This window comes from Neovison vison, chromosome 11, assembly GCF_020171115.1.
Source record: "Neovison vison isolate M4711 chromosome 11, ASM_NN_V1, whole genome shotgun sequence".
NCBI lineage: Eukaryota > Metazoa > Chordata > Mammalia > Carnivora > Mustelidae > Neogale > Neogale vison.
In genome coordinates this window covers 96432407-96456081 of record NC_058101.1, presented here as the reverse complement: position 1 = coordinate 96456081, position 23675 = coordinate 96432407, and the positions used below count along the sequence as shown (strand labels likewise).

Sequence of the window (23675 nt, the reverse complement as noted above, 5' to 3'; positions counted from 1 at the left end):
GCATTTACTTTAGTTTGGAGCAGCAAATGCAACTTTTGCAGTTCAACTGGGAAATAATTACTCAAACCTTAAAAGGTCTCATATCTCTAGTTACCAGTGGAAAGACTTTCTGACCAAACTTATTTGTTCTTCCCTTTTTTATTCTCAGGACTATACTAAAAGTTGAAGAAAGTAGGGAAGACAGTTTATTTCTTAAAAAAATTAAAAACAAAACCAAACAAGATCAAGTGCCTAAATGCTCTGGGGTCTGAGAATCAAGGGACAAGAGTTGATAATTTAACCAAATAGTTGGCTGCTGCCAGCTCTGAATGAAGGTGTCCTCATTGTCCCAGCTTTCCAACTCACTCATCAAGAAAACCTTTTAGGTTATGTCATTTGCAATACCCACCTCTATCAAATTGTATTAGGCAGAAGTGCAAGAAGGGAAACCCAGAAGCAACAGATGTTCATGATAGCTATTAGGTTCTTTGGTTCTTTTATTGTTGTTTTGTTCTCCATTTATCTTTGTAATTTAATTTTCCCCATTTGTCTATTTTCTTCTTTGTTGTGTTTCAAAAGACAGTTGTATCTTCTAAAGTGCTTTCCATCTTCTTTCCTATTGAGAGTCACCCCATTCTGTTAGTTTTCTCAGTGGCCAACTTACTGTGTCTATTTCTGTAGGATGTATAGGCCAATGAGTGTCTTTGGAATCCAATGCCTGAATTCAAGTCTTGTTTTAATAGCATGGTGACCTTGAACAATCCTGGAGAACCACTTTAATTCCTCTTAATCTCTGTTTTCCAGAAAATGGTCAAAAAATACATTTTGGCCTTCGTTTCTGGTCTTCTGTAAGAATAGGATCAAGTATGCATGGTACATGAAGGAAGGTTATAAATTGCATTTTCAAAAAAGATTCCAATTCTATTACTTAAACACTTGTATTATAGTTCTTTATTATTTACTTCTCATAACCTGAAATTCATACAATGCTATTTCATCTCCTTCTGTGGCTCCCTCTGAATATTTTTTTTTCTTATACTTTAAGACACATTTATTTAAAAGCTCTCCCCCACTCTATTATATCTTTTTTTCCCATTCATTCTTAGTTTAGGAAGCTGACCCAGCTCTTTTTTCCTCACTTTGATTATGACATGCCCTTGAACACATTATAAAGACATGCCTTTTTTTCAACACTAAGGTTATGCTCAATTTACTTTTTTATAAAAGAATGGTTTGGCTTAGTTCTCTTAACATTGAAATGAAAATATTTTCCTGACTACACATTAGAGTCAGGTGATTTCTTGAGCCTCCTCCAACATATCTTCCCTATTCCTTGTACCAGCTATGTCCTCTCCGTGTTTCTAAATGAAAAGCATGTGGCAAATACTTAACCCCATTTGCTTCTTGCTGGAGTTCCATTTCATCTTGTAGTCCTGGATGCAAGTCCCTGAACCATCTGCACTGTTTCCTGGAACAACATAAAAAAAAAAAAATCAGATTGTAATATCTTCTTTATCTGCAGTCTTTCCTTGAAGAAAATGACCAGCATTTCTGTCCTTGGCTTTGAGTGGAGTAAGAACAGTTTTCCCAGAATCCCTCATTCTTTTTCTCTTGATATGGTTCCCAGAATAAATACTGTCTCTTGGTGAAAGCTTTTGGATGAGAATCTAGGTCTTAGTCCTTCTGGACTAGATTTCTTTCTTATTCAGAACCACAAATTGGTTTATATTTAAGTGTAAATGAGGGCTGAAGCCTTAATGAGTTGAGTAACATGTTGATGTGCTCAGGAAACAATGACCAAGTTTATGGAAGTTCATACTACTAAAAAAATCTAAGAAAGATTTTTGTGACCAGATAGGTTACCTCCATAACCAAATGTAAAATAAATCATGGTCAGAGTAGTAATCATTTTCTTTTGGATAGCAGTTCCTAGAGATCCCAAGAAGACATCAGGAAACATCTGAGTGGAATATGTTCTCGGTGAAGTCTGGCTTGTTCGGGCACTAATGTTTTACTTGACTTGAGTTGTAGGAGGAACAGACACCTTTGCACATTGCCTCTCGCCTGGGTAAGACAGAAATTGTCCAGCTGCTTCTACAACATATGGCTCATCCAGATGCAGCCACGACAAATGGGTACACGCCCTTGCACATCTCTGCCAGGGAAGGCCAGGTGGATGTGGCATCGGTCCTCCTAGAAGCAGGAGCAGCCCACTCCTTAGCTACCAAGGTAAGAGGATGGCTCCCTGACAACATGGACTAAGGGGGATCCTGAGTCAGGGTTCCTCTCTTCTACTATATACAGTATCAAGAAGGGTAGGTCTTCTTTAGGCCTCTGACTTACTTTCTATTTGAATATTTTAGATTCATTTTCTAAATTATCAAAGGGGTTTGTGAAATTCCATATCATAGCTTCAACAAAGAGTGTTAGAGCCCATCCTTCTAAGTACTATTGTTACTAATACAGGTATCTAGTGCTTTAACTAAGATTATTTCCATAGAGCAAGGGCTACTTCTCTTCTTTTTCCATTAGAAAATCTATAATGTATTCCTTTTTTTTTTTTAAAGATTTTATTTATTTAACAGAGAGATCACAAGTAGGCAGAGAAGCAGGCAGAGGGAGAGGGGGAAGCAGGCTCCCAGCTGAGCAGAGAGCCCTATGTGGGGCTCGATCCCAGAACCCTGAGATCATGATCTGAACCCAAGGCAGAGGCCTAACCCCCTGATCATTGAGGCGCTCCTGTAATGTATTCCAAAGGGAAAAAAATAGAAGGTTCCCAAACACATTGAACTAGTAAGGAAGGAAATTGCATTAAATTGGCAATACTATATTTGCTAAGAGTTTTAGTACTATCTAGAGGTTCCACCTTACTTGGTTCTGCATTTTTCCAACCCTGGTATCAGCTGTCATTCCCATTCTGCTCTCTAGTATTTGTCAGCTATATTCTTGCCTGGGTATTAACAGCGTCTAAATAGAGCTGGGCTGGAAAAGCACTTTATCAGTTGTATATTCTTTGTACACACCAGCCTGTATTTTATTGGTTCAAAGTTTCATCCTAGGGCAGAATAATGTTTTTTTTCCCTACTTGATACATTCTATTTGAAATTCACTATTTGGATGCAACTTAGAATAAAACATGAACACTCTCAGCTAATCAGAGCAGAAGAAATTGGACAAGTACAGAAGAGTATAAAAATGAGACAAGTTGAAAGCTCACAACAAGTGTAGTGTTTGTGAGGCCAAATAATTCCCATAAATACGACAGTGATTCATATTATTTAAAAGACATTTTCAATTTGCTCGTAACAAATAGGCACAAGGACTACATCTAAGGGAGAAGTATGAACTCAAGTAGTGTTGTGGCATCTCTCCTCCTAGAAATAGGAGCAGCCCACTAGCCATTATGACTTGATTTGGTTGCTTGTGGCTATAAAACATGTTTTAATGTAAAAAAATTGACCATTGTTCAAATATTGAACTCTGAAGAGTTGAAAGGATTTTAAAAGTCATTTAAAGAAAAAGTCAGAAACTAGGCAACAAACAAGATAGTGCTAACAACAACCCAAAAGAGACTGTGTGATCATCTCATCAGAGGAAGGTGACAAATAAATTCAGATATGTAAAATAAAGGAATAGAAAGTGAGGCATAGTGCCTTGCAAAGATTTTTAGGAATTAGAAAATACATCTAAAGCAATAGTAAAGTGTGGTGGTTAAATGGAAGGAACTATTAAACTGAGCAGTTCAGCAGTGGAACTCACTGGGGTTCTGATGAAGAGTTGACTCATCATCATTAAAGCTATTTGAGTGTTTCTAAATATCAGAGGGTAAATGAAATCCTGATGAGATTAACACAGGGGAAGAAGGAAGATGTGTGACTCAAGAGATGCTTTCCAACCCCTATTTTGTGATTCTACAGTAAAGATTCTATGTAGTTTTGTCTAATAATAGGTTCCAAATTTATAAAGGGGCTGGATCACTATTCCGGCAGGGCTTTAAGGACAGGCACTTCTTTTTCTTCTTTATCGTCTGTTTTGTTTTGTTTTTCTCAAAGAATTCCACTTCATCCAGAGTGTTATCCCAGTCATTGTGTACACTGAGCAGAGGGAGAACATTAACAATAAATGTTGGCTGAAATGGACTAAGGCAAAGGGAGGAAATACTTCCTATAGTTGTCCCACAGTTGGAGAAAGTAAAAGAATCACTCTTCTCCAAGGACTGATTAGTACCAAATGTTCAAAAAAAGGCAAAAAGAAAAACAACATCTTAATTAAACATAATTCATGTGGTGACACTGTGAAAGGGCAATATTGTTTCTTGGGAGAAATTCTATATTGTGATGAGGGCTTCAGCGATCCCAAGGATAAGCCATACCTTAGACCACCTACGGCAGGCACATTTGCTTGGTGTGTTTTACAGGCCCCGGTCAGCATTAGAACTCTCCCATGCTCACTTTAGTGCCAGAAGAGCATGTGGTTAGACTGTCTGGCCAAGAGGATGGGTTTGAGATCATGGTGTAGGAACCGTGCCATCCTTGAGATCTGAGTCCAGGGACTTGGCTGCTTTTGTAACACCCAGCCAATGACAGAGAAGGACATTAGGTTAGGCACACAAGACATTGAATCTGTACACATAAACATGGGTAACAGAGCATTTTTTAAAAAAGCTTTACACTGTGGTGTGTTTAAAAGTCTGAGGTTAATCAGCTCAACATTTTGCCAGAAGTGGAGTGTATTTTACAAAAGGAATTGGTCTTTTATACAGTGTGAGCCTTCTGGGAAAGGGGATAACAGGATGGGAGGTGCTTTTTATTTATTTATTTTTTATTTTAAAAATTTATTTACTTATTTATTTGACACAGAGAGAGAGAGATCATAAGTAGACAGAGAAGCAGGCTGGGCTGGGGGGGGGGCAGGAAGCAGGCTCCCCACTGAGGAGAGAGGCCAATGTGGGGCTGGATCCCAGGACCAAGGCAGCGGCTCAACCCACTGAGCCACCCAGGCACCCTGGAGGTTCTTTTTAGCAGTGAGCATCTTTTTGTCTGTCAACCATTTATCTTGCTATTTTTGCAGAAAATGCAAATCAACTGAATCACAATAATATATATTTATGTATATTTTTTTACCATGGCTGCTGAAATACCCTAAAATTTAAAGGAAGAAATTTGGAACGCAGGTATTATTAGAAAGGATAGGAAAAGAAGGATTGGAGAGAAGGCAGCTATTGTCTCGATCCTATTAATTTTAGAAGCAGGAAAAAGATAAGCCTTCCCCACCCCAACCCCCAATCACTAGTCAGAGCCATTTTAGGGACACTAGTGGCTCTTTAAAATTTGAAACATATAGGGGCACCTGGGTGACTCAGTGGGTTAAAGCCTCTGCCTTCGCTCAGGTCATGATTCCAGGATCCTGGGATCGAGCCCCGCATGGAGCCCTGCATGGGGCTCTCTGCTCATTGGGGAGCCTGCTTCTTCCTCCTTGGCTTCCTCTCTGCCTACTTGTGATCTCTGTCAAAAAAAAAAAAAAAAAAGTCTTAAAATCTGAAATATAAAGGCAAATTTCAATTTGCAAGCCCTTACAATAAAATTTGTTTTGTTCATTCTATCAAGTCAAACACTCGCATGCTAAATTTCCTTCTTCTAGTCCTTGTTTATGGCTAACAGATTTAATGCTTCTAGCATTTTTTCTCAAATAGGGACTCAACATAGTTTGCTTAGTATGTTAACAAATTAAAAAAAGGATTTTGTTAGGAGTCACAAAAATAAATATTACATTTTACTTTTGTTCCTTGCATTTTCAGAAGGGTTTTACCCCCCTGCATGTAGCAGCGAAGTATGGAAGCCTGGATGTGGCAAAACTTCTCTTGCAACGCCGAGCTGCCGCAGATTCTGCAGGGAAGGTAAAGGATTTTACTAGTACATGACAGTTACACTCGCATTGGAAGATTCGGAGATCTGTACTTCAAGATACTTTTCTCACCCTTCTGAAAGGAGCATGAAGGCAAATGATGAAACAATGTCAAATAGACACGAGGGGTATCTGTCCGTGACCTGTCCACATCCACGCTAATTTAAAAGGCATTTAGATGTGTGTCTCTGATGTATGTTCTTGTCACAACAGGGCCCAGAACATCTCTGAATTTAGAAGAATTCTTGCAATGTTAATGTAGTAATTCTTTTTTTTTTTTAAGATTTTATTTATTTATTTGACAGAGAGAGAGTGATCATAAGGAGGCAGAGAGGCAGGCAGAGAGAGAGGGAGAAGCAGGCTCCCCACTGAGCAGAGAGCCTGATGTGGGGCTCGATCCCAGGACCCTGAAATCATGACCTGAGCTGAAGGCGAGGCTTAACCCACTGAGCCACCCAGGTGCCCCTAATGTAGTAATTCTTGCATAGTATTTCAGGCTTTTATTTATAGGGGATATCCAGCTAACCTGTGCCAACTTACGCTCCACCAAACATTTTCAGTTTTAGCTAAGTTTCTAATATGAAAATCATTAGTATTGATTTGGTTTTTTAATTGACCATATTAATTAATTAACATGGACTTCATCTGTGCCAGTTTCCATGCATTTAGTAGCTTCAGGGCAGCTCACGCTAATTTATTAATGCTGAATTTAAACACACCCTTTACAGAATGGCCTTACCCCGCTCCATGTTGCTGCTCATTATGACAACCAGAAGGTGGCACTGCTGTTACTGGAGAAGGGTGCTTCCCCTCATGCCACAGCCAAGGTGAGGACCGCAGAGAGGGATTTACAGAGATAGGGTGGAACTGTAATCTGACTGCACATGGGAACTGTTTTTTGCTTTTGGTTTTTTGTTTTGTTTTTAATTCCAATATAGTTAATGTACAGTTTTATCTTCGTTTCAGGTATACAATATAGTGGTTCAACGCTTCGGTACATTACCCACAGCTCATCATGACAGAGTGCCCTTCTAATCCCCATACCTTTTTAAATCACCTTACCCTCCACCCCCACTCGCCACCCCCCACCCCCTCCATTACCATCAGCTTGTTCTCTATAGTTAAGAGTTTGTTTCTTTGTCTCTCTCTCTCTCTTTTCTGTTGCTCGTCTGTTTTATTTCTTAAGTTCCACATATAAGTGAAATCGAATGGCATTTGTCTTTCTCTGACTGACTGATTCCACTTAGCGCTCTACTCTCTAGCTCCTTCCAGGTCCTTGCAGGGAATTGCTCTTTAAATACGCCGTATGGTATAACTGCAAATACTCCTAGTGATAGTAGCTTTTGGTATTGACTATTTTTTTTTTAATTTCTACATTACTTCTACAAAGCCTTTTAAGATTTTTTTAAAAGTCAGCATAGATCAAGGGGATGTGCCTATGAACAAGTAGAGATGACTCTTATTGCCAAGACTTAGTGTCTTAGAGACTAACGTTTTGAATTTTGAGAAACAAAGCATAGTAAAGGCAGTACAGGTTTTCGCTTTTCCCCTATAACCGGAATATTATGATATAACATAGCTTTTTTTTGCTTATTCCTTTAGACTGCAGTTTTTTTCATTGTGATATATGAAAGAATCTTTTTCTTTTTTCTCTAACATTTCATCCATGTTAACTATAATATATATCGTTTTAAGTTCCTAGGCTAGGAATTCCTTCTTGATGTCTCTGTATCACCAGTTTCTGAGACAGTGCCCCTAAGACTTGTACCTATGGACAGGGCATTTCTCACCATTTGAGTTGCCCCTTTGTTACGCTGAAAATATACATGAACCTCATATAATACACAAAGTAATTATTATATCTTTCATTAATTCATTCAGCAAACATATATTGAAAACATACCAGGGTTTACTGAAACAGTACTGTGTTGGGAAAATACTCATGCTGTGTTTGATAGCATCATAAAACAGCACAACTACCATTTCTTTGCCAAATAGTCTACCAGTTTGCATGCAATATCTCACTTAATCTCATGATAATGCTGTGAGATTGGTATCATAATAATGTCTGTTTTGTGGATAAAGAGGAGAGATTTGAGTAGGTTAATTTGTTTATCCAAACTCATATGACTGATACCTGATAGAGCTAAGATTTGACCTCAAGCAGTTTGACTTTAGAACCATTACTCTTTCTTTTTTTAAGTTGGGGTTCAAACTCACAACCCTGAGATCAAGAGTTACATGTTCTTTTGACTGACCCAGCCAGGTGCCCAGCATAGAACCAGCATTCTTAACCATTAGGTCCACTGTGTCCCAAAGTAGTGGAGAGAGAATTATTCTACTTCTATTATATAAGTATGTATATATGTACTCACATGCCTATTTAAATTATGCATATACACATATAATAAAATGGGGTATTCTATATTAAAAAGTATACCCTATATAATACCATGTATTTTGTATATAAGTAAATAGAAAATATTATAAATATGCATAACTTATACACATACCCACATATACATCTACATACATACATTTATACATATATGTATCCATGCATATTTTATTGGTACAGATATACACTAACAATAAAATATTTAAACTATCAAAAGAGGAGTGCAAATATTTATAATTATGTATATCATTCTTATTCCTTTATACCTTTCTCTCAGTAGGCTCGTCAGTTATCATTTATTTGATGTCTTTCTTCCTATGAGATGATAAACTACTTGAGGACAGTAATCATGTCATATTCATCTACATATCCCTGAATTATCTCATATAGTATTATGGATTCTCAATAAATTTAAGTGAAAGAATGAAGACTAGGCAACTATTGCAATGGAATAAAAATACCTACTCCCTTAACATGCCAGTACTTTTTTCATTAACTCTCTAAGCTGGCCATTGTCAGCATCAATATGAAAGATTTCATCAATACCCAACAACACTTTATTTGAACTCTTCCTATGTACAAAGAAAGGATTGTAGTAAAACTTTGTTTCCTCCCACAAGGGATTTTCAATCTACTTGGGAGAGAAGTCCTAAATTATAAAGTAATCTGTGTGGTTTTCCCAAAAAGACAAATATAGCCCTGATCTCTAGCCTGTACAGTGTATGGTCCTTACTCTTAATGTACACACATAGAATCCGCAAGACCGGGTAGAGCAATCCTCTCCTCCAGGGTCCATAGTACAGTGGTGCTCAGGAGGCTCTTCTAGTATCTTCCACTTATCTGCCCCAGCCTATTGATGAGCATGAGTCCTTCAGTTCTGGGGCCACTCCAAGAGGCTTTCAGTTGGTTGTAACCCCAACCCCATCTCCACTTTTTTTTTTTTTTTTTAAGATTTGATTTATTTATTTGACAGAGATCACAAGTAGGCAGAGAGTAGGCAGAGAGAGAGGAGGAAGCAGGCTCCCCGAGGAAGTGGAGAGCCCAATGGCAGGGCTCGATCCCAGGACCCTGGGATCATGACCTGAGCTGAAGGCAGAGGCCCAACCCACTCAGCACCCAAGTGCCGCCCCATCTCCACTTTTTTAAGAAAAGATTTTAGTTATTTATTTGAGATAGATAGCAAGAGAGAGCAAGCACACAGCAGGGAGCAGGTGCACAAGGAGAGGGAGAAGCAAACTCCTCACTGAGCAGGGAGCCCAATGTGGGGGCTGGATCCCAGGATCATGATCGGAGCCAAAGATTAACTTAACTGTTAATCTTTAACTTAATTGCTTAACTGACTGAGCCATCAGATGCCCCTCCCAACCTCCATCTCCACTTTCCACTCTCTATTCACTGCAACCGCTGCCCCAGCCACAGCTAGAACCTGTTTGCTTCTTTCTACCAAAGCCCAGAAGCTTTTCTTAGTTTTCACTGGATTTTTTGTTTATTTGGTTCTAAAAACTTCTACTCTGTGTGGAGTAGGAGGGCTGTAGATCAAGTAGATCTTGTAGGTCTCGTAGATCAAGTATCTGCTGGGCAGTCAGTCTCTTATATTGCCAAAATGGACACATTTCTCTTATGTTGTTTTGATAAAACCTCCTCTCCTCCTCCACGTAAGCCTCTGACTTTCTAACCTTGGTAGATTTACTCTGATAACTCACCTAACTTTGGTAGAGCCCACATGTAGGAAAGGGGGACATTTGGACTGACGAAAACACACTGTAGCAAAACGCCAACAACAACAAAAAACAAAAAAGCCACTCAAATGCTAAACTTACAGTGTCCACAAATATTTACATATTCTTTAATAGAGCCCATGGTCCAAGTGTTCTAGAACATCTGGAGCATCTGGGACCTATGACCAGACCATGAATAGTCTTCCAAGGAGAGCTGCTAAATTTCCTCAGCATCTTAAAGAGAAATATCATTTATCTGAACTGAAAGATGCTTATTTTTGCTTGGAGGAATGGAGGCAGAGTAGTTAGATAAGATAAGATAAGTAGATAGATTGAGGATAGAGATTTGATGATGGTGTATAAAGACATTTAAATTCTCAAAACTTCTTTTAATTTTTGGTACCCTTTGCAGTTAGATTTCAGGAAATAACATAACCTAAAATTACCTCTTATGATAGATTCGCAAGAAGCAATTGATCATTATGCTGACTTTACCTTCATTATATCACAGTTCATGGCAAGGCCACTGTTTTTAATTTCCATTACACAGTATTCATGGAAAATTCTACCAGACTTGAAAAAGGAAAGGAAAGGAAACAATATAGGTTCCAGATTAACATTTGTTCTATTTGCTTGTTATTTGTTTTAATTAAGTATAGGGTTTAAAGTTTGGCTCTTGTAAGCCGAGTATGAATTCCTCTGGTCCTCTCCACAAACTGCCACATAAAACCAGTAGCCTCATATTTCTACTTTTGAGCCCATAGAGACAAGTGGAAGATCTAGGATTTTGATTGATAGGATTTTGATTGAATTGATTGATAGGATTAATATAAGCCAATTTTGTTGCTTACTCTATTTTCCACCAGAATGCAACCACTTAAAGACACGGATTGTGTCTTACCCACCTGGGTATCCCCATACCTAGCACACTTCCCGGTACATGTTTCCAACTTACTAAATAGCTATCAAATAAATAAAAAGTACAATCTGCACAGAAGCATTATAGCAGGAGTGTTATAACAAGATCACAGAAAGAATTCCATTTTATTCTGTACCACTAAAGCAGTATCTGAAGTATAGCATTCAGTTCCCAGTCACACAATTTGAGAGCACTATTGACAAATGAGAATCAGTCTAGAACAGGTCATCCTTAATGGAGAGGTCTAATAGCAATGGGGCTTTTATCAGGAATAGTTGAAGGACTGGGGAAGTTTAACCTGGAAAAGAAGACTAAAAGGAGATATGAAAACTAGCTCCAGGAATTTGAAGGACAGTCATGTAGGACAGGAGCCTGGCTTGTTCTTTCGTTGCTCTGCGGGAAAGAACCAAAACTGTAAGAAGGAGATGTTAAGCTCTGGGGCTTTTGTGTCTATACGTGTCTTACAGTAGAATGTGTGTCTTGTGATATTGGTTGTAAAGATTTGGGTGTTGTGGGATGGGAGCTTGCAATGGGAAAGAATTTGGATTTACTATAAACTTACTTTTTAACTCTTCTATTGATTAGAGATTCTTATTTCCATTGGAGATATATAGTAGGACAGGTGTTAAGCTTATGATGTATATTTGTGGTTTGGGTTTTTTTTTTTTTTTTTTCCTAGAATGGCTACACTCCTTTACATATTGCTGCCAAGAAGAATCAAATGCAGATAGCTTCCACACTCCTGAACTATGGAGCAGAGACTAACATTGTAACAAAACAAGGAGTAACCCCACTCCACCTGGCCTCACAGGAGGGGCACATGGATATGGTCACGTTACTTCTGGATAAGGGAGCCAATATCCACATGTCAACCAAGGTACTGTTTTTGCCTCTTGTTTTAGCCAAGAATCTTTCAGATGAATATAAACAGAAACCTATCAAAGACAACTTGGAACAAAAAGAAGGGATGTATTTAAAGGAAACAGATTACTTACAGAATTCAAGGACAATAACAGTTGAGGCTTATGAGGAAAAAAAACACACTGAAGCAAGAAGCAGACTCAGCCTATATGGCTGCATTTTTGAATCTTGACTTTTTTCCTTGCAAGTCAGTTTCATTTACCTCTCTCTGCAGATCTACTTTCTCTGTTTCTCTGTGTGTGTGACCAAAGAGGTGACCCTGTAGATCCCAAGAGGTAATATCACTGTAGTTTAAGCAGTCAGTCCAGATTTGCCATGGTACCTGCTGGTCTTAATTCCAAATTTTAGACAGAGAAAGGGAGAGGGAGAGAGAGATACAGAGAGAGAGAGAGAGAGAGAGAGGTGACAGTTCATCTGGGCTCTGGCACAAACAACGGATTCTAAGCTGTTGGTCCGCGGCGACTACCCAAGCATTCTCCAGCCGGGCTGAGCATCGGAGGCACCTGGGGGGCAGGGGGAGGGGGCATGAAGGAAACTCACTAAAATAAAGATTTCTGAGCCAACTTTAGCTTAGTTTGGGTGGTTGTGGCGGCAGTGGCCAGAGAACCAGTGTTTTTAATAAAGAACCTCGTTCATTTCAGCCTTTGTAGGCAGGCATTTGAACTATAATAGAATAAGAGTCAGGAATATAAGGGGAAAAGACATTATTCAAATATGGAAATATTTGGATTTTTTACGAGTATATGTCTGTCTATACATCTCTGTCTTTCTCTACATATGTATCTGTAGCTCTGCGTACCTACCTATCAATTTAATGTGTATCTATCTTATACTTAAATATACTCCACTGGAGTCAGCTTCGGAGAAACTAAAATTGAAGCCTATATTTTTAAGTTAGGTCATCATTTACATCTCTTAATACTTTTTATAACACACGGTATCGGTTTAGTGAAACTTAGGTTTCTTAGGGTTTTCCACAAATACACAGTACTGTGTTTTCTACAATTCACTGTTGAGCTAATTAGTGCTTTTGGAAACTCAGTTGTAAATTGGTCTTCATAATGTTATAAATAGGTTATATAGCATTATTTCCTTTAGAAATAGTTATGAAAAAGACAGGTTGTCTTGAATGCCTGTAGAGTCCTATTCTGTGTCTTTATCACTCAAAAATATTCCAGTAAATCCCTTGCCATTATATACTTCTTTGTTCTCTATCAAAAGTCCTCACAGATCCTTTTTTTAAAGTGTAGTGAGAGCTAATTAAAAAGTCATTCCCCAAAAGATATTTGCATCTTAACAGAAATGAACATCCTGAAGCCTTGTGGTGAAATTCAGTGTCTCAGCTGTTATTAAAGTCTGGGGCATGGATTTTTCCTGTGGCATTGAAATCATGCCATTCAGGAAGACATTTCCCCTACTGGGGATATTCTCACTATGAGACTAATTGTAGAATACTTCACTTAGCATCAGTATATGAAAGGGACAGACAGTGTTTATTGTTCATTAAAAACAAATCTTCATTTGAAAATAAACACAGGATATCCATAAACAAGTGTTTATTGTCCGTTAAAAACAAATCTTCATTTGGAAATAAACACCAGATACCCATAAACAAATCAAGGAAAATTTTGAGTAGAATGAAGTTCTAGATATTTCATGAAACTGATCATGCGATGCTTCTGATAGTGCTGTTTTTATTTTAAGAAGTGCTATTTTCAGTATATATTCATATCTGGAATCAGTTAACTATGTCCTCCCTGATGGTATTCTTCTAAACATACTACTTCCTTTGAGAGGGTTTTAGCAGTCAATCAGGAAATATTTAATGAATATTTTTGACTTAAGTGCTCCTCAGTGAAGAAATATATTCAATTGTGAACCACAAAGTAATTATGTTATCTTTATAACAATGATTTCAATATTAGATTTGGGGTGCTGTTCTAAAAAGAGGTGTGATGTATTTGTCACTAGAGCAAATCACATGTAATAATAAAAACCAGTTGTAGAGCCCTCTAGTGCATCTTAGGAAACAAATTCCTTCTTTTGAAAAGACCTCCTTCAACATCTTCTATTTTCTTGATTTATTAGAAAAGTTTTCATAAGTTGATTTAGGTATGGAAATTTACCATAATAAATTACAGAGAATTTTCATATTGGCTATTAATCTATAATCTTATATTGTAGAAAACAACACATATATTTGACATGCCATTAAAAATGTCTTCGAGATATTTGATGATCATGTCCTTTAATAATCACTTCAATAACATTTTAATGTTTACTATTTTCATATGGAGAAAATCAGAATGTCGAAGAATCTTCTGTTTTGCCCCAATATTCATACTGTTTATACTTTAGGGCTGCATAGTATTTGTTTAGAAGTGAGGACATTTTAATATAGAAGGACATATCTTCAATCTTATCCTGATGGTTTATGAAACTCAAAGCTGAGCTCAGCCGGAACTGTAAGAATTAAAAAGCCCCAAGCCCTCAAACAAACAAACAAACAAACAAACACAATCTTCTCTCAAGTTGGAGACTGTTTTTCCCTCTGTACATATCACTTATGTTTTTTTAAAGATCAGAGGACTTATCCATTTCTAGAAGTACACCCTGTCTAGAGATTATGGATTTTGAAGAACCCGGCTGACTGTGGAAAGGCAGCTCTGCAAAGCCACAGTCAAGGGGTCCGGTAGAATCTAATTAAACATGAATTGGGAGAGTGGGGGAAGGGAGAGTTGCCAGCTCAGAGCATAAGTGAGTTAACTCAGTGTCCAGTTGCAGGAGTAACAGGAGGGATGAATATACTAGGTATTTGAGCAGTAGCAGAGGAAGAGAAAATAGGGTATGAATATACTGTTAGCTGGGATATAGGGCCAGAAACATTTGTTCACTGATATATTCAAAAATGTAGAATATTTCCTCGCATATGAAAGGTACTCAGAAAACACCTGTTAAATACACAAATGATTTAGGTTTTAAAGATTCTCTCTCAATTTCAGTTTTGTGTGCTGGAAGTTAAGGGCACACGTAGTGAGGCTGCTAGATTGTGGCACTGATTGGAGAAAACACTCTTTCCCTCTCCTTCCTCTATGCTTCCATCTTGTATTAGTTCTTAACTGTATTTGAATTGCATATAAAATTAATCAGGATATTTACTGGATGTATAAATGCCAAACATTATACATAAAGCTGGCCAATTTATGGTGCTATCTGTAAATGATGGGGTTACTTTTTATTTAGCAGTTAGAGGAACCTTCAAAATAGTATACTATTAAGTACTGGAGAAAACTGTTCTGAGCTCATTTCCTGTAACTCTCTACATTTTTTACCTTGATATGATATTTTATTGCTGAAAATATAGAATCCATCAATCCTCTATGGTTAAAAAGTAGAAGTAGTAGCTGGTTGATTAATTATTTAAGGGAATAAATAGATTCAGCAGGAGGCACAGATGGATTTGAAATGAATGTTGTTTGGAAGCTTATTAGCTGAGTTATTTTAAAGTGTCACATCATAATAGAAGCACCTAAAAAAGAAAATGTAATTTGTTGAAAGTGTTGACTAACTTAGAGAATATGTCTCAGAAAGGCATATTAACTTGGAGGGTTTGTTTTAGAGATCAAAAGTTGCAGGCTCTAGGGAGAGGCTATGAATTTTCCAGGATTTTTTTCAAGACACAATATCATAGATGATGAAACACACTTTCTTCTTCAAGTGTACCCATTTGCTTCCATTCTCTCTGTAGAGTGGACTCACTTCTTTACACCTTGCAGCCCAGGAAGACAAAGTGAATGTTGCTGAAATTCTTACTAAGCATGGGGCTGACCAGGATGCTCACACGAAGGTAAAGTGAATCACTTTCTATATTGTGGTGGGTTCTGACTTGGATGACTTTCAGTAGCCCCCACTCAGATTTCCCCCAGTCCAAGCACCCTTCCTCAAAAGTCCATTCTGAACTATGATTCTTTTTTACTCACAAATAATGGCTCTCCATTTTTGCTGGAATCAAGTCCCAAGTGGAGATCATGATATCAGGGCCCTTTATAAAAAGATTCTAATTTTGCTGGCTTAAGTCAGCCTCTCTCCTTTATTGCTCTGGCAATCTGGATGACTTGCTCTTTTCCTCCTGTATTTGCTTGCCTCCAGCCCTTGGTCTTGAAAATGGCTTTTCCTTCTCTATGCCATGAAAATTTTCAAGCCCACTTTAAACTATATTTTTGTGAATCTCCTTCACATCCTCTCATCAGACTCAGTTTTTCTTCTCTATTTTCAGACCCAATTATTCGTGTCTTTCTCTTAGCTCTTTGTCAGATGAAGTCACACACGTGTCTGATTTCCTTTGCTGGTGTTAAGTTTCTTGTGCTCAGGGATCTGCTTCTCTCCATATTTGTATCCACAGGAAGTGTAAATAAACTGCTCAGTAATATTTATACAATGGAATAGACTTTTTACCCTTCCCGCCATTACTGAGATTCTACCTAATCCCTCTCCCTTTGAGTATTAACCACTAGAGTATGTATGCATTTATTTATTTATCTATTTATGTATTTGTTATAGCTTGGTTACACTCCTTTAATTGTGGCCTGTCACTATGGAAATGTGAAAATGGTCAACTTTCTTCTGAAGCAGGGTGCAAATGTCAATGCAAAAACGAAGGTAAATAAAATACTTATACTCATTTTCATTTTTCTATAAGCAAAGAGGTTCAGCCATATGAATACTTCACTAACTCACCATAGCTTCAAATGTATTTTTTTCCCTTTTAGTTCTTTTAAAGGCACTTTGAATAAGCAATATAGCTTTATATAGTTGTTTGCGACTTTTCATTCTCCAAACCTTTGTCAGCCATGTAGGTTAGCTTCAGAACTACTTTTGTTATAGAGCTGAAGTAGCACTTATCCAGTTAACAGTTTACTACAGTAAAAAAGAAGCCTGCTGGGGAGAACACTTTGATGATCTAGAAAATTCTTTATGTTATTTTAAGGCCTTGGTCCCCCTTCCTGAAACATCCTCCTTCTGCATGAGGAAATGTAGATAGACAGCCTAGATTGTGTCTTTCATTTAGAAAAAATTTTAAAAAGATTTTGTACATTTATTAGAGAGAGAGAATAAGAGAGCATGTTAGTGTGGGAAGGGGCAGAGGGAGAGAGAGAATCTCAAGCAGACTGCCCGATGAGTGTGGACCCCAACCTGGAGCTCAATCCCAGGACCCCGAGATCATGAGTCTGGCACTCAACTGACTGAGCCACCCAGGCATCCCTCATTTTTAAAATTTTTAAACTAATATTCATTAAGTGCATGCTAGAAGTCACATATACATTATATATGACTTTTTATATATTAATTCATTTAATCCTTAAATAACCTCACAGGTGCTATTAGCATCTCTATTTTACATAGTGAATTTGAATAACTTATCTAAGGTCACGAAGTATTAGTTGGAAGAATTGAAATTCCAACTGAGACAACCTGCCTCACGGCCAAAGCTCTGTTCTAACTTCTATCCCACTCCAGATCATTAACGTCAACTCACTATACCTAAAATCTTATCAATGGTCATTCACTCTCCTACCTGGCATTTATTCCATGCTACCAAATCCTGTTGCTTCCTTCTCCCGAGCAGTTCTCTGATCTAGTCATCCCTTTTCATGATTTTAAGCATCTATAATGTGACCCAATGTATTGTAGGTTGCCAGATGACCATTTCATAACTTCCCTACAACTAAACTAGCCTTTTGGTGCTTCACTTTCTCCCAACTAAATATTTTCCTCTCCTAAGATGCTCTCTTATTTAAATCTTATCTATCCTTAAACTACAAACTTTATAATGCTTTCTCACACTACTTGAACATTTTGATTACTACATCCTATGAATAACAATAGTGCTTCCTTTTTTTTTTTTTTAAGATTTTATTTATTTATTTGACAGAGAGAGAGATCACAAGTAGGCAGGGAGGCAGACAGAGAGAGGAGGAAGCAGGTTCTCTGCTAAGCAGAGAGCCTGATGCGGGGCTCGAACCCAGGACCCTGAGATCATGACCTGAGCCAAAGGCAGAGGCTTAACCCACTGAGACACCCAGGCGTCCCAAGTGTTTCCTTTTTTTAATACTCATGTAAAACATATTTTTATTATTAGTACATACTTTTAAATCTCTTTGTGTTTTTATCGGTGATGCATTATAAAAGATGTGATATGTGGTTTAAAAAAAGTGAGGTCACCTCCTCTTGACCCCTGAGGGAAGGATCCCTCCCTCTAAATATAGAGGAGATAGCTGAGAACAGGACATCCAATATCATTTAATAATTTAAATTTGTTTTCTTTCACTTAAAAAAAGGCTTTTTAACTTGTGATACCTTTCACTTATTTTTCCCAAGTCCCCACCCCCTGCCTCTAGCAACCACCAATCTGTTCTCTGTATCTATGAGTTTGGATTTTGTTTTGTTTGGTTTAGATTCCACACATAAGTGAGATCATGCAGTATTGTGTCTTTCTCTAACTTATCTCACTTAGCATGATGCCCTCCAGGTCCATGCATGTTGTCCCAAATGGCAAAATTTCATTTCTTTTTATGGCTGACTCATATTACATTGTGTTTGTGTGCATGTGCAATTTTATTTATTTATTTATTCATTCATCCACTGATGGGTACTTAGGTTGCAGCATATCTTGGCTATAATAAATATGTGTGCTGGAAGTTAAGGAATATGGGAGTGCATACGCTTTCTGAGTAAGTGTTTTTGTTTTCTTACCCAGAAGTGGGATTGCTAGACCATATGGTAATTCTATTTTCCATTTTTTGAGGCACCTCCATACTGTTTTCCACAGTGGCTGCCCTAGCTTATATCCCCATCATTCCCACCAACTCTGTTACATTTGGGATATCACATGGAAATGCTTAGTGAGGCAATGATGTGTAAGGTCTGGGTTGGAAGTTGTCAAGGATAACACAGAGTTGACTTGATCGTAAATGTTTTTACCCAGTGGCAGCTGAAGGGCCCTATCTAGTAAAGCAAGGTTGGAACCTAACACCAGACTTCAGTGCACTCAAGTTGTTTCAAGGGAAAGAGAAAAGAATAATACATCTGCTGCTAGTATGTATAAAATAAATTGCAGCTCCAGATTCCTTGGTCCAAAGAAATATGTAATCACATGTTTGCTTATTTTTTTAAGTTTATGTATCAGAAATTCTTAATGCAGCATTGTGAGTGGGCTCAACTAAATTAGTGTGAGTTTTCAAAGTCATCATTCAAAATGCTAATGATTAGAAAATTAAGAAGTTTTGGAAGTCAGTCTTTTTATATTCTCTTAGAAGCAGAAACAAAATTGTATCTGTACATCGCCATATTTACAGGTGAATTAAAGATAGTTATTTTTTAAATTATAAACAATACTATTGACCTTCGAGATTCAAAATTTCATCTGAGGGACGCCTGGGTGTCTCAGTGGGTTAAGCCTCTGCCTTTGGCTCAGGTCATGATCTCAGGGTCCTGGGATTGAGCCCCGCATCAGACTCTCTGCTCAGTGGGGAGCCTGCTTCCTCCTTTCTCTCTCTGCCTGTCTCTCTGCCTGCTTCTGATCTCTGTCAAGTAAATAAATAAAATCTTAAAAAAAAAAAATTTCATCTGACTCTAGCAAGAGCAGCTACTGCCTAGTTTCTGAGCAATTCTTGAGTTCTCATGATATTGTACTTTGAGCTTATTTAAAAGCTCTAATAAGAATTCTCAGGCATCAGCACCCAACACCATTTTTTCCTGTGTCAGATCACACATAAGCACACAGGAAAGACATTCCTGTTGGGATCCAGATCTTCTCCTGAAAGGAATAAATGCAACTATGCAATGAGACTTTGGAGGAACTTGAAAAGTTACCATGATTTTTTGTTAAGTGTTGTGATTGTTGAGATAATATTTATAAGCCAGACATATTGTCTAGAGAACATCAGTTATCTACCTGGGGTTTGTTATGCATTCAAATAGACATTTGGTTGAGAGAAAAATCTCATTTTAATTTTTCAGGTTTTATTTTATTTATTTATTATTTATTATTGCTATTATTTTTTTAGTGAACTCTATAGATTTTACTTGCTTTTAGAAGTAAATATAACTTTTAATATGTCTTCAAGGGAATGGATAGCTATATAAATGGAAAAATGTTCTTTTAATAAACATCTCAGGATTTTTTTCACACAGAATGGCATTTTTGGAAAATGATTTGTGTTTTCTGCCTCACATCTCATGTAACTATGGTTTTAAAAATTTGTTGCTATAAAAATGTAAACATATGTATTGCCTTTAGTCCTCAAACATTCATGATCTGGTATAACAATCTGGAAAAGTGAACTTGTTCTATGAGACTATTAGTTGTTTAAAATGAAAATGAAATCCTACAAACATCTGCTTGAGGAAAAGTAGATTTGGTTGATTATATGATTAATTTGCAAAGAGTGCATAGAACGTCAGCACGTACAAGAAAATTTTCTTTATAAAATATGCTGCAAAGATCATAGAGCTCTTCAATGAGAAAGAAAAAAAGTGAAATGTTTGTCAGCATTTTCATGGAACTTTAGATGAGTGAAAGAAAAGTTTATGGACAACATATATAATCCTTCGCCAGATTTGAAATCTTGGCTCTTCCCATTTGTTAATGAGGAAATGGAGGGTTAGAGGGGTTTGGTAGAACTGGGTCTAGATCTCCTAGACCCTTGAATGGGCCCAAGACTGTGGATAAAATGTAGTCGAATGTTCGCATAAAAGTTTTTGAGTTGCTCCAGACTTCCCTTGCAAATATACTTGTGCACTGGAGGTTTTGGGTAAAGGTTAAATTAAATCAGGCCTGGGAGGCACCTTTCTTGACACTGTGTGTTGAGAACTCTGTAAATTGTGAGCTCTTAGGGGCAAGAATGCTACTCTGGCATTATTAATTTACATAAGCACAGTGTCTCCTACTTAGCACAAAGCATGCGGTTAGTAAATGCTTGCTGAATGAATTCACTTGGTTGCTACTGAAGAGGTGAACAAATTCGGTTTGAGAAGAAGAATTTTCAGGGGAAAAAAAATGCCACTTACTTCATGCTTCTCAAATGTGCGTGGATTATCTCATTTGAGAGCAGAGACCCTGCAATAGCGATAAGTTTCTCAGGGTCCCTGTAATTGGCTTCTATTTCCAGGTTTCCTGGGGTGATGCCATTGGAGGGAGAGATAGCAGACATGGCAGAGCTGATGATGTTCCAGACTGAAAGACATGCAGACTGATAGACTCTCACAAATACAGGGACATCCCCGTGGATGGAAAGGCCACAGCAAAAGCATAGAAGGAGTCACAGGGCACCTTGTGTATATAGACGGACACTTTATGTAGGCAGGAGTAGCCAAAGTGCATGTTGGTCATGAAGCAGCAGTGACACTAGGTAAAAGGGACATATACTCCTACAAGTTTATGGTATGAATGGGCTACTCAGAACTTCGAACCCAGATAACGGATAGAATTTTATCTGGGTGAGGCGGGTAGATAATAATAAAAGTAGTCTGATACCCATTGGCTATCATCTACGCAGGTTCTGAACCTAGAATAATTGCAAAGAAATTACTTAACTGTTATTTTCCATTTCATCTTCTCTGAAATTGGAAGAAAACATTTATTCAATCATGTATTCATTCACTTAGTCACTCATAGTGGTGTATGAGAACACCACCTATGTACCAAGCACCCTCATTTTTAGGATGACAATAAAGATTCAAAGACAACTACAAGGCCTGGCATCTGGCACAAAATAAATGTTCAGGGAGTGATATTAGTGTTTTGTTTGCCTCCAAGGATTCCAGTGCCTTTGTTTAATGAATGTGAATAGGCAGCCAACCTGTTCCATACCTGCCACCCATTAGAATTCTGAGCAAGACTGTCTTCACACTAACCTCAGCAGCAGTTCCTCACAAATCATGGATTATAGAGCTTTCATCTAAACTTCCAGTTTAGACCAGAGTGTTAAAAAGAACTTCATTTTTAAAATCATTTTTAATTGAGGGTGGGCCACTCATCATCCAATGAAATCTTCCATTCTCTAAGCATGGTCTTCTTTGACCAAAGCTGCTCTCTGAAAGGAAGAGAAGATTTAGATTTACCCCCATCAATTTAGAATCCCTAAAGCCGGCACAAAGATTCATTATTAGAAAAGTCATGATAGGGGCGCCTGGGTGGCTCAGGGGGTTGAGCCCCTGCCTTCGACTCAGGTCATGATCTCAGGGTCCTGGGATGGCCAGCATCAGGCTCTCTGCAGGGCAGGGAGCCTGCTTCCCCTCCCCTCCCCCCTGCCTGTCTCTCTGCCTACTTGTGATCTGTCAAAAAAAAAAAAAAAAAAAAAAGTCATGACAAACAAGCATTTTTTTGGTATTTGTATTTGTATTAGAGTCCTCAGATTTCTGTTAAAAACGTTACTTTCTTAACCCTAAGGAAGAAATCATTGTGATAACGTTCTTTTTTCATTATAAATCTCTCAGTATACCCACTTTTAATGCCAATTAGTTAAAATATAATAATAGCTCTGATTTCGAGTTTGTCAGTCCTTCTATTTCATAAGCTAGTCTTTTCGCTTTGTTTAGCAGACCATAAGGTGAGAAGGAGTGTTTGTTGCTGACACATGGGTTGGTGGGGATACGGAGCTCCAAATAAACAGCATCCTTGACGGTTTTGTTGTAAGACTAAGAAATTCAACATGAAGTCTAACCGAACTTTCCTTCTCCTGCTGCAAACCTATGCTGGGTCCATGGCCCCCGTCACCTACAGAACGGCTACACGCCTCTGCACCAGGCCGCCCAGCAGGGCCACACGCACATCATCAACGTCCTGCTGCAGCACGGGGCCAAGCCCAACGCCACCACCGCGGTAAGCCAGGCGCCGCCGCCCAGCACCACGCCGCCGCCGCTGCCTCCTCTTCGCCCGCCCCGGCGGCCCCTTGTCTGAGCTGGGTTCAGACACACGCCCCTTCGATAAGGCCCCCGCACTCTGGAAAGCCCGGGAGTTCTGGAAGGGCTTTCCAGAAATCAGCGTGACTTCTCCGGCAGCGCTTCCCGGGGAGGGAGCGCAGTCGGCCTGACTCGGCCGTCTCTCCCGGGAGAGTGGGGCCCTGCGCCGAGGCCGCTGGAACGTGCTCTGCTCGCAGCTGGTGCTCAGATGTGAGCGCTAGGGCCGTCCCCCCACCCCCGCCCCTGCTCCCGCCCGGCCTTCTTAAGGGAGCCCGGCCCGCGAGGCTCTTGGCTCAGACAAAGCTCTTCGGGAAGTGGAGCCATTGAAATGTAAACTAAGCGGTGCAATTAAACAAACCGGGGTCCCCCGTGGCCCGCGCTGGAGCCCGAGTTGCTCGCTTGGGTTATTTTGCTGCACGGCGAGCTTCTGCACAGCTGTAGCTAAATGCGTGACCGAGTTCCCTGGGGTGACGTCCTACCTGCAGCAGATGGCCTGACCTCTGACGGGGAGTAACGGTACTCGGTACTGGCTAAATCATTTTCGGAGGCAGCGTCCGCAGTTCACGGGGTCCTTTCCTAAACACGGTGCAGTATCTTGTAGAGAATGTTTGACAACCTCAGGGTTAAAGCGTCAAGTGCTTCTTATTAGAAGAGCAGGCAGATGCAGCTTGTTGTGTTTCCATGGTGACCGGGCCATAGTCTAAAGAAGTTACAAAGAGATTCAGATGTAATGGTAAAAACTAGTGATTTTCCTAAGCTGTGCCTGGTTTTGGAAGGAAATGCTGGCTCAGGCGGAGCAGCCGGTGAGCTCATTGGCTCGCAGCGCGGTCCTCCCTCTCAGTTCTCCCTCTTTCTCTTTCATTGCACTCTCTTC

At 38.8% G+C, this 23675-nt stretch overlaps 1 protein-coding gene and 1 long non-coding RNA gene across 51 annotated transcripts in view; one reads left to right on the top strand and one right to left on the bottom strand.

The window, feature by feature from the left end:
• ANK2 (ankyrin 2) overlaps positions 1–23675 on the top strand; it is a 655140-nt gene that overhangs the window by 548331 nt on the left and 83134 nt on the right. For 45 of the 50 annotated variants that reach the window (XM_044224180.1, XM_044224185.1, XM_044224181.1 and 42 more), the window contains 7 exons: positions 2011–2208; positions 5777–5875; positions 6612–6710; positions 11598–11795; positions 15588–15686; positions 16400–16498; positions 22623–22721. In XM_044224180.1, coding sequence (XP_044080115.1) covers positions 2011–2208; positions 5777–5875; positions 6612–6710; positions 11598–11795; positions 15588–15686; positions 16400–16498; positions 22623–22721 — 891 coding nt within the window. The remainder of the gene's footprint in view (positions 1–2010; positions 2209–5776; positions 5876–6611; positions 6711–11597; positions 11796–15587; positions 15687–16399; positions 16499–22622; positions 22722–23675) is intronic. The other 5 variants (XM_044224221.1, XM_044224219.1, XM_044224184.1 and 2 more) reach the window with 1 other exon arrangement.
• On the bottom strand, positions 472–23662 carry LOC122889239. Its single transcript, XR_006380860.1, has 3 exons — positions 23281–23662; positions 1372–1447; positions 472–825 (listed from the first exon to the last, which is right to left on the bottom strand). It is a non-coding gene; the product is annotated as an uncharacterized LOC122889239 (long non-coding RNA).